Source organism: Molossus molossus, unplaced genomic scaffold (assembly GCF_014108415.1).
Source record: "Molossus molossus isolate mMolMol1 unplaced genomic scaffold, mMolMol1.p scaffold_m16_p_3, whole genome shotgun sequence".
NCBI classification, from domain to species: Eukaryota; Metazoa; Chordata; class Mammalia; order Chiroptera; family Molossidae; genus Molossus; species Molossus molossus.
The window spans coordinates 8,807,621-8,820,038 of NW_023425366.1; the positions used below are offsets into that span (position 1 = coordinate 8,807,621).

The window sequence follows — 12,418 nt, forward strand, 5'->3', positions numbered from 1 at the left end:
TTGGTCCTTCCATTCTAGGTGCATAGATGCTCCTGAAGAAATCAGACTTGGCTCATGTCCTCAAGGGGTTGGTTAAAAGACAAAGCTTGGAGAGAATGTGTGTGCCATGCCAATCCACCACATGGCAACCTGAATAAACGGAGAATAAAGCCTACCATTTGTTCATTGAGTATTTTAATGGGGCCAGAAGCTTTACCCGAGTTATTTTAAGTAAACCTTAATGACAGTTTTGAGTATAATAAGCAATTCTAATTTGGTTTAGGAAATTTAAGAAACTAAGGTCAAAGGAACCCACAGCTGTATGTTGGCATCTGCTAAGAAATCTCTGGGGTTTCCAGAACTCTAGTATCAAAAGATTCTGAAAAATGCAGACGTGGATGATGGGGAAGAAGGGGGAGCAGGAGGGCTAAGATCAGGTCTCAGAGGCCCAGTCCAAATCCTGTCCCCCTAGTCCAGGGACAGTCTTGACCAGGCCTGCCTGGTCACATCTCATGGCAAATCGCTCATGACAGGTTCTCAGAGCAAACTCACTACACAAGCCAGGTGTGGGGAGAGGCGACTGAGAAATGAAGAAATGAAATGAAATGCTGTCCAGGCAGGGGAACTGACTTCGAAAGGCAACAAGAGACAGCCCTGCGCCGCCAGAATCCTGGCCCAGACTTCACCCTGACCTTGGGGAAAGCGGACACCGCGCACATCCGAGTAAACCGCGCCCAGGGGGCTAGGCTGGCAGATGCTCATCAACACAGCTACGTACCCGGAAAAAGCGCGAGCCCGGCCCCTCCCGGCCGCAGGGGGCGAGGCGCGCAGCTCGGGAGGACCCGGACGTCACAAACGTGCGGCCGAGCCTCCAGCCCTCCCCGCGCCTCCTTCTCTTCCTTCCCCGGGACGCTCCCGCCGCCGCCCGCCGCCTCCGGCCCAACATGGCACCTGTCAGACTCCTCTGCTCCTGGCCGCGGCTCTGCGCCTCCGCGCGCGGCTCCTGGGGACCCCGGCCCAAGGTAAAGTGCGCGCGAGGACGACGGCGGACTGCGGGCGACGCCGCGTGCTGCAGCCCTCGAGCCTGGGGCGGGCACCGGGCCGCGCCGCGCCTCCTCGCCGCTCTGCCGGGCCCCGCGGCGCTCGGCTCTGCATCCGCGGGCCGCCGGGTGGGGCGCCGGAGGCCGGGAGCGCGTGGAGCGCGCGCGGGGTTCCGGGGGCGGCGGCCACCGCCGAGGACTGGGGATCCCGGGGCCCAGAACCCAGGGCCGACGTGGCCACGGCTCCGAGCGACTCCCCGCCAGGGGGGCGGGTGCTGGGCGCGGCGGGGCGCGATGCCGAGCCCCACTCCCCTCCGCTCCACGGCCGTGCGGCCCGCGCCGGGAGGGTCCCCGCAGTGGAGCTCCTGCCCGGGCGTCCTCCCTGCGGAGCGGAGTCGGTGCAGGTCTGGCCTCGGCTCGCTCGCGCTCTGCTGGCGCGGGCCGCCTTCTCCCGATGCCCCAAGGGGTTCGGTGAGCGGATTTCAGTCTGCGGAGCCCTTGGGGATCCTTGTTCCAGGGTTACTGCCAGCTCTCCGCCGACGGTGTCCCGGTGATGGTTGGTTTTCGCCCGAGCACTGTTTCCCCCCACCCCCCACCCCAGTCTCGGTTCAGGTGGCGTTGCTGTCCCGAGTCCTCCGAGGCGAGACTGGTCCTCAGCGCTGGGTCCAGGAGGGTGACTTACCTTCTCGACCTGTGACCGCAGGAACCTCTTTTAGGGAGGGAAAACGAAAAGTGATGTTCCTCCTTCGTAGCACATCGAACAGCACTTCTGAGCCTGAAAGGCGTCTCGCACTCGGTGCTCGGTGAGATCCCCGCCCGCCCCCTTCTCTTGCCGTCATCCAGTGCCTGAGAACAGTAGTTGCAGAGGGGCCCTTTAGTTAGGTGCTAGGGGATGATTTAGGACAGGAACGTTTCACTCCTAAATGCTTCTTAGGAAACATTTGGATCATTGCAGATAGTTTGGGACGTGCAAAGCATTATGAAAGGAACTTGACCTTCAGTCAGCGTGGTGCGGGTGCTGCTACTAGTCCAAACCACTATAGGGAGATACCCTTGGGCCAAGGTCAGTAACATTCCCTCTTTGGGATGTTACTTATTTACCTAAGGGCAATTTACTCATTTTCTCACTTTTAGGTATATCATTAAACCATTCCCAAGCCCAGGAAACTTCTTAGATGGCCTAGCTACAAATTATGGGTTCTGCTGAACGTCATTGAAAGTTCCCATCACGATTCAAACTCTCACATTCGGGGTTTGTTGATCATACCCTAGATCCTGCGTTCCAGGGTTCCTCCAGTGCTTGGCCTTTAGTGAGTGTCCTCACTGCTTAAATCCTTACCTCCTACTTCAGTTAAATTATAACACGGTGTACTTGTTTAATTTCAGATGTATATTTCATCTTATCCAGATGCAAAGTTCTTTTTGGCAAGGACCATGTTGTATGCCTTATTCCCCGTCTCTCTCAGCGTTACACACTGCCCTGCCTAGACTAGATACTCAACACACACTTACTACATTGATAAGAAAACCCTGTGAGCAAAGTTAAGTAGCAACCTTGAGAATTTTTCTGCTAAACATAAGCAACAGATAAAACAAAATAGTGGAGTTTAAAATAAATGTTTATATTGATTTTAGAGAGAGGCAGGGAGAGGGAGAGAGAGATAGAAACATCAATGAGGGAGGAACAGCCATTGATCAGCTGCCTCCTGCATGCCCCCTACTGGGAATTGAGCCCAAAAGCTGGGCATGTGCCCTGACCAGGAATCCAACTGGTGACTTCCGGGTGCGTGGGATGACGTTCAACCAACTGAGCCATATCAGTCAGGCTGTTTTTTTGTTTTTTGTTTTATAATAGGCAAGTGTCTCAAACTTGTACGTGCACCAGAATTACCTGGAGGCTTTATCAAACAGTCCTCCACCCCCAGGGTTTATGATTTAATTGGTCCTGGGTGGGGCCCCATAGTTTAAGGCTGCTGGTCTGAGGACTGCGCTTTCAGAACTACTGGCATGGGCTTCGATTAGAATAGTATCCGAAAGTATCTTCCTCCATTACTCTTTCAGCTAGAGTATTTAGTACTGTTTTCTATTAATTATAGAAAGTACTGGGGGAAAAATAACATTGCTGTTAACACTTTAGCTAGCTCTCTTCCTTGCAACCACCTTTTCCCAGACCTTTTTTTTTTTTTTTTTAATCCCCACCCGAGGATATTTTTCCATTTTTTGTACAGATAGAGTGGGAGGGAGAGAGAGGAAGAGAGAGAGAGTGAGAGAAACATCGACGTGAAGGGACACATCGAGTGGCTGCCACCCGCACGACCAACCAGGGCCGGGGACAAACTGCAACCGAAGTAAGTGCCCATAGCGGGAACCGAACCCGGGTCTCTCCGGACCGCAGGCCGACGCTCTAACCGCTGAGCCAAACCGGCCAGGGCTCCCAGACCTTTCTTGAACCGCAGACTCTGAGCTGCAGTCCTAGTGTAACTTACTGGCCGACTCCACCTGGCTGTCACTCAGTACTTCAAGCTCTTTCTGCCTCAGAAGGAACCAGCCATAATGTGGCTTTTCCCCTTGCCTTGCTTTGTTTTGTTTTCGTTATGGTTAACAGACCAGTATCCTTCCAGGGTGTGAGCTTGAACACATTCTCGCTTCTCCTCTCTCTCCCTCTGGTTGATCACTTGTGTCATGTGTAATGATTTTGTAATTATTTCGCGATTATTAGCCTTGCTAGTGTGTAAGATTCATCAGAGCAGGGACTATGCTTGTATGGTGGTTTGTTTGTTTTTTAACACTATCCCCAGTATTTACTATATTTGATACAAAATAGATATTTTTGGTCCTGGCCAGTTTGGCTCAGCGTTGGCCCTTGGACCAAAGAGTCACAGGTTCGATTCCGGTCAAGGGCACGTACCTTGGTTGTGGTTCAGCCCCGGGCCCTGGTCGGGGTCACGCAGGAGGCAACCAGTTGATGTGTCTCTCTCACATCGATGTTTCTCTTGCTCTCTCTCTCTCTCCCCCTCCCACTTTGTCTAAAAATAAATGGAGAAATCGGATGAGGATTTAAAAAATAAAACAAAATAGGTATTTTTGAACAAATGGATAGATGAATGAGACAATGAGTTTCCCTGCCACTTTCCTGATGTAGGTTTTCATATGAGAATTGTGACATTTCTCTGTTTTAAAAGCTTTGCTGTTCTTTCCTCATTGAGGGATGAAGTTGAAACTTTTATTTATTTATTTATTTATTTATTTTCTTTATTGATGTTAGAGACAGAGAGGAAGGGAGAGGGAGAGAGATATAGAAACATCGATGAGAGAGAACATCGATTGGCTGCCTCCTGCATGACCCCCACTGGGGATTTGGCCCACAACCTGGGCATTTGCCCTGACCGGGAATGGACCTCTTGGTGCATGGGTTGATGCTCAACCGCTGGCTGAGCCACAGTGGCCGGGCTGAAACTCTTTAATGTGGTCTTTAAGGCCTTGTGCAACCTGCCTCTGTCTCCCTCTCAGCCTGTCTGTCTCCATGGGACCTGATCTTGCACATCCCTGGATGCACTGAACCTTCCACCTCTTGGCATCTTTACTCAGGCAGCTGCTCCTTCCTGGATTCCTGCCCTCATCAGTGATTTAGCTCCTGGAGAGCCCCTCAGGCTTTGCGATGCACCAGGCAGAAAGCATCACTCCATCTGTGCTCCTTCAGAGTGTTGAGCATCGCACCAGCATGGATGTCCCCTGGAAAACAAAGTATGCCGCTTTGAGGGAGAATTGCCTGGCGTCAGTAACTCCCTGTGAGCGCCTTGTGATTTATTCGTGTCATAAGTGTGTAATTGGTAGTGTTTAGTTTAAAATGAACATGCCCCCTTAGGTACACTGGTCCATGCTGGACAGCTGGGGAAGGGAGCAGAGTTTGTACCCCAAATATGTCTTTTTGGGATATTGATTATTTTAAGCTGGTTATTTTCAAGAAAGGACTCAGGAAAAACCTTTGACCTTCCCCCTAACTGCTTGAAAGACTTGATAAGGACCTGCTCAAGGGAGGGAGCTACCATCACAGAGAACTATAATGTGAGCTTGTGTGTGATAGCGGGAACCTGACTAGACCTGTTTGGTCAGAGTCCTCTGTGGGTCTCATTGTTTAAAGATGGCCCAGTAAACAATTATTTACCAAACACCTACTTTTCCATCTCCACATGGATTGCCTTCCTGCCCTTTGAAGTCCCAAGTCACAACCACTCCTCACACCCCTTTGCTTTAGCTCAAGGTAGCATGTGAGCCTCGACTCCCCATTTTTTCCTTGGATCATAAATTCTTTTTTTTTTTTTTTTTTTTTTTTTTTTTATCCTCACCCGAGGACATTTTTCCATTTTTTGTACAGACAGAGTGGGAGGGAGAGAGAGGAAGAGAGAGAGAGGAAAACATCGATGTGAAAGGGACACATCGAGTGGCTGCCACCCGCACGACCAACCAGGGCCGGGGACAAACTGCAACCAAGGTACATGCCCTTAGCGGGAACCGAACCCGGGTCTCTCCGGACCGCAGGCGGGCGCTCTAACCGCTGAGCCAAACCGGCCAGGGCTCTTGGATCCTAAATTCTAGTGGAACCCCTATATGTACATGATACATGTGGTCATGTTCTCCTGTATTTCTGTCTCATGTCAGTTTGATGATCAGACCAGTCAGAAGAACTCGAAAGGGTAGAAGGAAAATTATTTTCCTCCCCTACTCCGCCAAAGCATCTCAACACACATTAGCACCTCTTCTGGGCACTGACCATACTCAAGTGTCCTTGCAGGTGTGTGAGTGTGCCCGCATGTCACTGCCTGTTCCTTTTAATCAGCTCTGCTCGCCTCTCTCCATATCACACTGTAATACTGAAGGGGGCAGTATCAATCTTCCTATGCCCTGATTTATTTATCTGTAAGGGGACAAGGTAAATATCAGCTGGGTGTACAGTTCCATGTCATGAAGATAACATTTATTTTAAAGTGAAAGAGCAGTATGCTCGTTGGATTTTCTCTGAAAGAACTTCAGAGTAAAGTGCATTTTCATTAAGGTCTGGAGTATTGAATGAAAGAAAAAAGAGAAATTAGGTGCAAGAAATGATGGTAGAAGTGGTTAGAGAGAAAGGAGATAGATCCTGGACTGGTAAGTCATGTGAGAACATTTAGGCTCAACTGTGCTTGCAGAAGAATTTGAAGTAGAGGACAAAGGGTTTTTGGAGATAATTTGTGGAGAGGATTTTAAAAGGAGAGAGAGATTAAATAGAAAAAAAATGTTGCACTATAAGAGTTTTGATTGTTTCTTATACTTCAGTACTGAATCATTGTTATGTGGCTCCCTTAGTAGTGACAGCAGAAATAGTGGTAATAATAAAATGGAAATTGGCCGAAGGCAGGAGAGTGGAAAAACAAAACGAAATACATATGTGAACGTCAAGGAAGACCTCGGCGAAAAACAAATTATTCCAGAGTAAATAGATATCAAAGCTGCACAAGGCTTTACTCTTCATTCTTTTAGGTAACTTCTGCAGACTTGAAGGTTATTTATTTATTCAGCCGATGGTGCCTGGGTCTTTGCCTATCACTGTTTGGTATTTAAAATATATCAGAAAGTAGAGGTCAATTTGAGAGCAGCTTAGAGCTCCTCTTGGAATTCAGTTATCCAAGGGGAAAGGTAGACGTATTAGGGACACGCTCCCTGCCTCCCTGTCTAATCTTAGAAAGTGTTGGCAATACATATCTGTGGCCTCTGGAGGCAGGGAATGTGGCCCATTTTGCCACACCATTGGTTTTTCAACCAACAGATATCAAATGTCAACACAACACATAGATAACAAATGTCAACAAATACTCTCCACTGAATGTATGAAAATCCCCACATTCAAGTGCCTGTACGTTCTTCATTATCTTGAGCTCTTCCCTTATTCCCTGGAAACAAGAGTCGCTTTTATTGCTTTGAAACTTTTGGTTTGGGCAAAAGTGAAACTCTTGGGGCTTTCCCAGAGCACTTCCAAGAGCTCCTCAGAGGTTTCTGACTGAGGAGGAAGCGGATCATGGCTGAGAGGGGCACGCAGCCCCTGCCCGGCCTGTGCTGTGCGCCTTTGCTCGTCCTGCTCCGACAAGCTCCCGGGTCTGCAGGAGAATGAGTGCTTCTCCCGGCTGCCTCTCCACCGGCCTGGTGTTCCAGTCTGTGGACGAGCAGTTCAGGGCCACATCGCCCCCTAGGTGGATCCTTTCCTATCCCTCCACCCGTCCTGCGAAGGCCCTCACTCCTCACCCCCACCCTCACCTGGAGTTGGACGGCAGCCCCTTCATGAGAACGTGGACACTCATAGAGACTTGTTCTGTGTAGATAGTGAGACAGAAGCAGAAGAAGGCCGAGGACCTTGTGAAGAACACAGAGAGGCGCCCGTTGCGATGGAAGGGCCTGCGGAGGGCGCGTCCCTGGGTCTGGTCTGCGCCGGGCCAGCCGCGAGACCTTTCCAAGAGGCAGAAACTCCCCTGTAACTTGAGGTGGTTGGATTAGATACCTGTGTATTTTTGTCTTCTCTTGTTTCTAGAAGATACCCTCAACTCTATTTTGTGCTCTGTTGACCTATTTATTCAGGCTCCAAACTTTTAACTGCCAAGATTAAAAATATGTTTGTATATATGCGTGTGTTGAAAACAATAAGAAAATTCCTTGCTCCTTGAAGATAAGTAGGAGAAGAAAGTGCTTCCCTTTCTATCTCTGCCTGCACTGATTTGCCCGCGTTGGGCAGTGTGCCAGGGTCTACACCTTCCTTACCTGACCTTGACCACCGTTGAAATTGAAAGGGACAAAAGTCACCTGTGCGACCTCTACCTCTACAAATCTCATTCGACTTTCAGTACAGTGCTCCTAATAGGCTTTTGTACTGGTTGACACTTGCTCTAAAAGAAGTTTCTAGAGGAAGGAGAGAGTGATAGAAATGTTTTCATGCTGTTACTTTGACCCCAGGGATGTCTGTCTGACAAGGGACTTGTTCAGGTGGCATCGTATCAGGAGACAGATGTCATTCTCTCCACTCCCTACTTTTAGGTTGAACGAATGACGAGAATAAAGGAGAGCTTTTATATATATCCAAAAAGAGATGTTGAGTATGAGTGATTGCTTGTGACATGTCGACTTTGTAATTTTTCCTGCCCATATGGTGGATGAAATGTAAAGACGGAAACAGTTTAAAACCTGTTGTGAAAGCTCATGAGGTAACAATAACTGTAGCCACGCCTCCCTTGCAGGTACGTAACTGGTTGCTGCTTGAACGCCCACCGTAAGCCCCACAGGGGACCGGTCATCTTGTGTGCTGTTCTTCACTTGTTCCTTTAGGAGGCATTCCGGTACCCAGGATTGTTGGATCAGGGCAGGACGGGACATGCTGTACTTAATTTCCCGAGAGCAGCAATCATGTCTTAATACCTACTGGACTGAAGGAAATTACACATAGTGGGCCTGTGGCAGGTTCTCAGTATTTGCTGATTGAATGGAAAGTTAGGTCACTATCAGAAATCGATGCTTAATGATGCCTGTATTGGGGATTTGAGTGCTAGTGTACGGGCCACCTACTTTTGGGTGCCCACAGATATCACAGACTCATCCCTTACGTAGTAGAAGCCACAGATCACAAGGGGACTCCGGTGATAATGTGGCCAGAGGATGTCTATTCCACGCTTACGACGAATTCCTTGCAGCCCCGCTCTTTCCAAGGGGACCTAGTGAAATTGTCCTTGTATGTATAAAAATGAAATACATTGCTGTGCATGTGGAGACAAATCTGCAAATGATTGTTCACTTAAAAATGTTTTTTGATGTTGTAGGGATGTGTTTACTACTTTTCCACCAGCGCCCGTCACCGTACCAAATTTTACACGGATCCCGTGGAAGCTGTGAAAGATATCCCCGACGGGGCGAAGATCCTGGTTGGGGGTGAGCAGTGGGGGTTTCCTGCGTGTGGCCACGCCCTCGACTTTAGCAAGGCAGGGAAGGCACAGGAGCAAAGCTTTGTAGATTAGAAATGCCCGATATCTTATTACTTAGTTGCCATCCGTTCATTCTTTTAGTTTATATTACATAGCTATTATTTAATTAGTGTTCCCTTTCTGAAAGTTTAGCAAGGTTTAGAACTTTAGAATTTTACTTTTTCATTCCTTTTGTGGTTCTTTTTAACAATTATTTTGAAAAGCTGAAGCTTCAAATAGTGATGTCTTACCAGGAGCTTTAATAAAATTTCTAGAGTGTGGGGAATTCCATTTTACTTAAAACGTTTGCATTGATCTCATTGGCCCACATCTAGCCACTCTTTTTTTAAAAAAATGTTTTCTTTTAATCCTCACCCAAGGATATTTTTCTGTTTATCTTCAGACAGAGTGGGAGAGAGAGAAAGGGAGAGAGAAACGGAATGAGAGAGGAAAACATCAACGTGAGAGACACATCCACTGGTTGCCTCCCGCACGACCCCAACCAGAGCCAGGGACGAATTGCAACCGAGGTACGTGCCGTTGGTCAGAGTCGAACCTGAGACTCATTGGTCCTCAGGCCAAGGCTCTACTGTTGAGCCAAACTGGCCAGGGCATGGCCACTCCTTTTGTTCTGCCTCATTTCATGAGCGAGAGAGCACACAACCATCTAACTGTAATTGAGTTCTGTTGCTTCTTTTGTTTGGAATGTCTTTTAGAAATACTGTCTCTCACTCCTCAAACTTGCTGCCTGGTTCTTATACATTGTTTTGGGTTTCTAGGCCTTGGCTACAGGAATCAAGGCTTATTTTTAGGGTTGTCCTCTCTCCCTGCCTTCCTTTTTTCCTTTCTTCCTTCCACTGATCAGTCATTGAGTGTCCATTTAAAACCAAATACTATCTGAGGAATTGTGGAAAATGTAAGGAAATAAGTCATTGTCCTAGACTTCCAATTCTGCAGAATCTACTGAGACATATAAAACAAAAATGCTTGCCTGGCCGGTGTGGCTCAGTGGTTGAGCGTTGACCCATGCGCCAAGTGGTTGCCAGTTTAATTCCTGGTCAGGGCACATGCCCAGGTTGTGGGCTCGATCCCCAGTGGGGAGCATGCAGGAGGTGGCCAGTTGATATTCTCTCTCACTGATGTTTCTATCTCTCTCTCCCTCTCCCTTCCTCTCTCTCTAAAATCAATAAAGAAAAAATATTTAAAAAATAAATAAAACAAACATGCTTGAAAAAGTGACTTTATAGGGTTAAAGGATAGGGTGGGACAGCAGTCGATACGTAATTAAGTGCAAGAAGAGCAATGTGTAGCCGTGTTAACACACTGCACTTGGCTTCTATACTCACGACTGAAGGCCTGGACAGTGATGTCTGGTGCTGTATTGGTGTCAGACATTGGGATATAGCTTTATGTCCATTTATTGAGTTGCTGAGATGTAATCTGTGCATTTTGCATAGTAGGTCTAATTATGTACTTTATATATTTCTTTTTTTAAAATAATTTTTCTTTATTGATTTTAGAGAGAGAGGAAGGGAGAGGGAGAGAGACATAGAAACATCGATGAGCAAGAACTTTGATTGGCCACCTCCTGCATGCCCCCCACTGGGGATTAGGCCCATAACCTGGGCTTGTGCCCTGACTGGGAATTGAACCGGCGACCTCTTGGTGCATGGGTCGACGCTCAACCACTGAGCCACAGTAGCTGGACTATTTTCTTTTTTTTTATTAAAAGAGAATAACACACATTTCTGTGACATAGTATGACTCTTCACAAACTGTTGCTCTTTTTGGCTTCTTACAGGTTTTGGGTTATGTGGAATTCCAGAGAACCTGATTGGGGCTTTACTGAAGACTGGAGTCAAAGGGCTCACTGCGGTCAGCAACAACGCAGGGTGAGTGCACACTTTTCCATCGTATTTAAACAAAAGTCTACCAGTGAATTGAAAATTTCCCCATTTACATGAACAGTATGCTCTCCCACATCAAAAGCCCGTGTTTAATAAGCTCAAGAGTGGTGGTTCCATTTATTCAAATACTTTGGGTGCCATACTTCGTAATCATCAGTAAAGGAGACTTGCATAATTTTATGTCTTGGTCTGATGAGCTTTATTTTAATTTTATTTTCAGACAGAGTGGGGTGGGGGAGAGAGAAACATCGATGTGTGAGAGACACATTGACTGGCTGCCTCCTGCATGACCCCAACCAAGATCAGGGACGGAACTGTAACCGAGGTACCTGCCCTTGACTGGAATCAAACCCTCGACTTTGGTTCAAGGGCCGATGCTCTAACCTCTGAGCCAAACCGGCCAGGACAATCTGATGTGCTTTTATTTTAATTTCAAATATATTGTTAAAGTTAAAAAATATATTATTTGAGATAAAATCCTGCATTTTAAAATTTAGAGATGTTTCTTTATGTAGTATGTTATTATAAGATCATCATTTATAAAAAAAGTGAGCAAGCTGAAGTCTGTTTTAAGTCCTTTCTTTTGGTTATGCCATTGCTCTTGATGATATGTAAGGAACACCATTAATCATTGAAAAGGTCGCTGGTCTTGGTAGAAGGAGGAGAATATTGCAGCCAGCACTTAAGACAGCAGGATTGCATCCAAATGGTAAACAGTAAGCCATCACACTTTAATAATCAGTGACACATGCACATTAAGATATATTTAGTTATGAAGGAAAAAGCTACTTGTATACAGCATGACAAATCATCAGCTCTCTGTCAATAAAAATGTAAAAAAATGTAAATGAACTAAATTGGCAGTTTAGCCTATTATCATAAATGAGACTTAGAATAAATAGCACCAGTTATTTAGGATACAAAACTGATCCTACATTTGTGCTCATTTTTCCTTTGCCGGGCTTATTTATGTCATTATTTTTATCTGGAGGGCTCTCCCTCTGTATCCACATCTTCTCCACTTTTCAGGATCCGACTCAAGTTACATATCTTCAAAGAAGCTCTATCCAAGTACAGAACATCTCTTGCCCCTTTCTGAGTTCCTTTGGAGACTTTTAGCCTTTCTTTGTTTCCTGAATTGTTTTTACTCTCTCTGATAGTGCAGGCTGTTCCTGTTACTCATGGTGGTTTTCTGTTCCCTGCTGTGTGCTTACTAGCCTGTGAGTGTCAGAGGTGCTGAACGTTAGAGCTGGACAGGACTGCAGAGATCAGCTGTTCCGGTTTCCTCATTTGACTGTGGGGACCATCTGTAAACTGAGAAGTAACTTACGGTCACTTGCTATTTCCTAAACGCTTCTGGAGCTCTTTGAGCTGACTTTGTGTTTATTAAACATACTTTTGGTGATTAGTTCTTTGTGGGTTTTCCAGATATCTCAGTGCACACGAGGGGTGCTGTAATACATAAATTCTTGTTGCAGAGTAGGTACCGATGACCTTCTTCATTGCACACACTCAT

At 46.9% G+C, this 12,418-nt stretch overlaps 1 protein-coding gene across 2 annotated transcripts in view; it reads left to right on the plus strand.

Moving 5' to 3' along the window:
• The first annotated feature begins 879 nt into the window (after positions 1-879).
• Positions 880-12,418, plus strand: part of OXCT1 (3-oxoacid CoA-transferase 1) — a 136,201-nt gene continuing 124,662 nt past the window's right edge. Inside the window, exons 1-3 of one of the 2 annotated variants that reach the window (XM_036279337.1) lie at positions 880-1,001; positions 8,855-8,963; positions 10,797-10,887. In XM_036279337.1, the coding sequence (XP_036135230.1) occupies positions 924-1,001; positions 8,855-8,963; positions 10,797-10,887 (278 nt within the window). In that variant the 5' untranslated portion in view covers positions 880-923. Of the gene's footprint in view, positions 1,002-8,854; positions 8,964-10,796; positions 10,888-12,418 lie in introns of those variants that run through there. The other variant, XM_036279338.1, reaches the window with a different exon arrangement.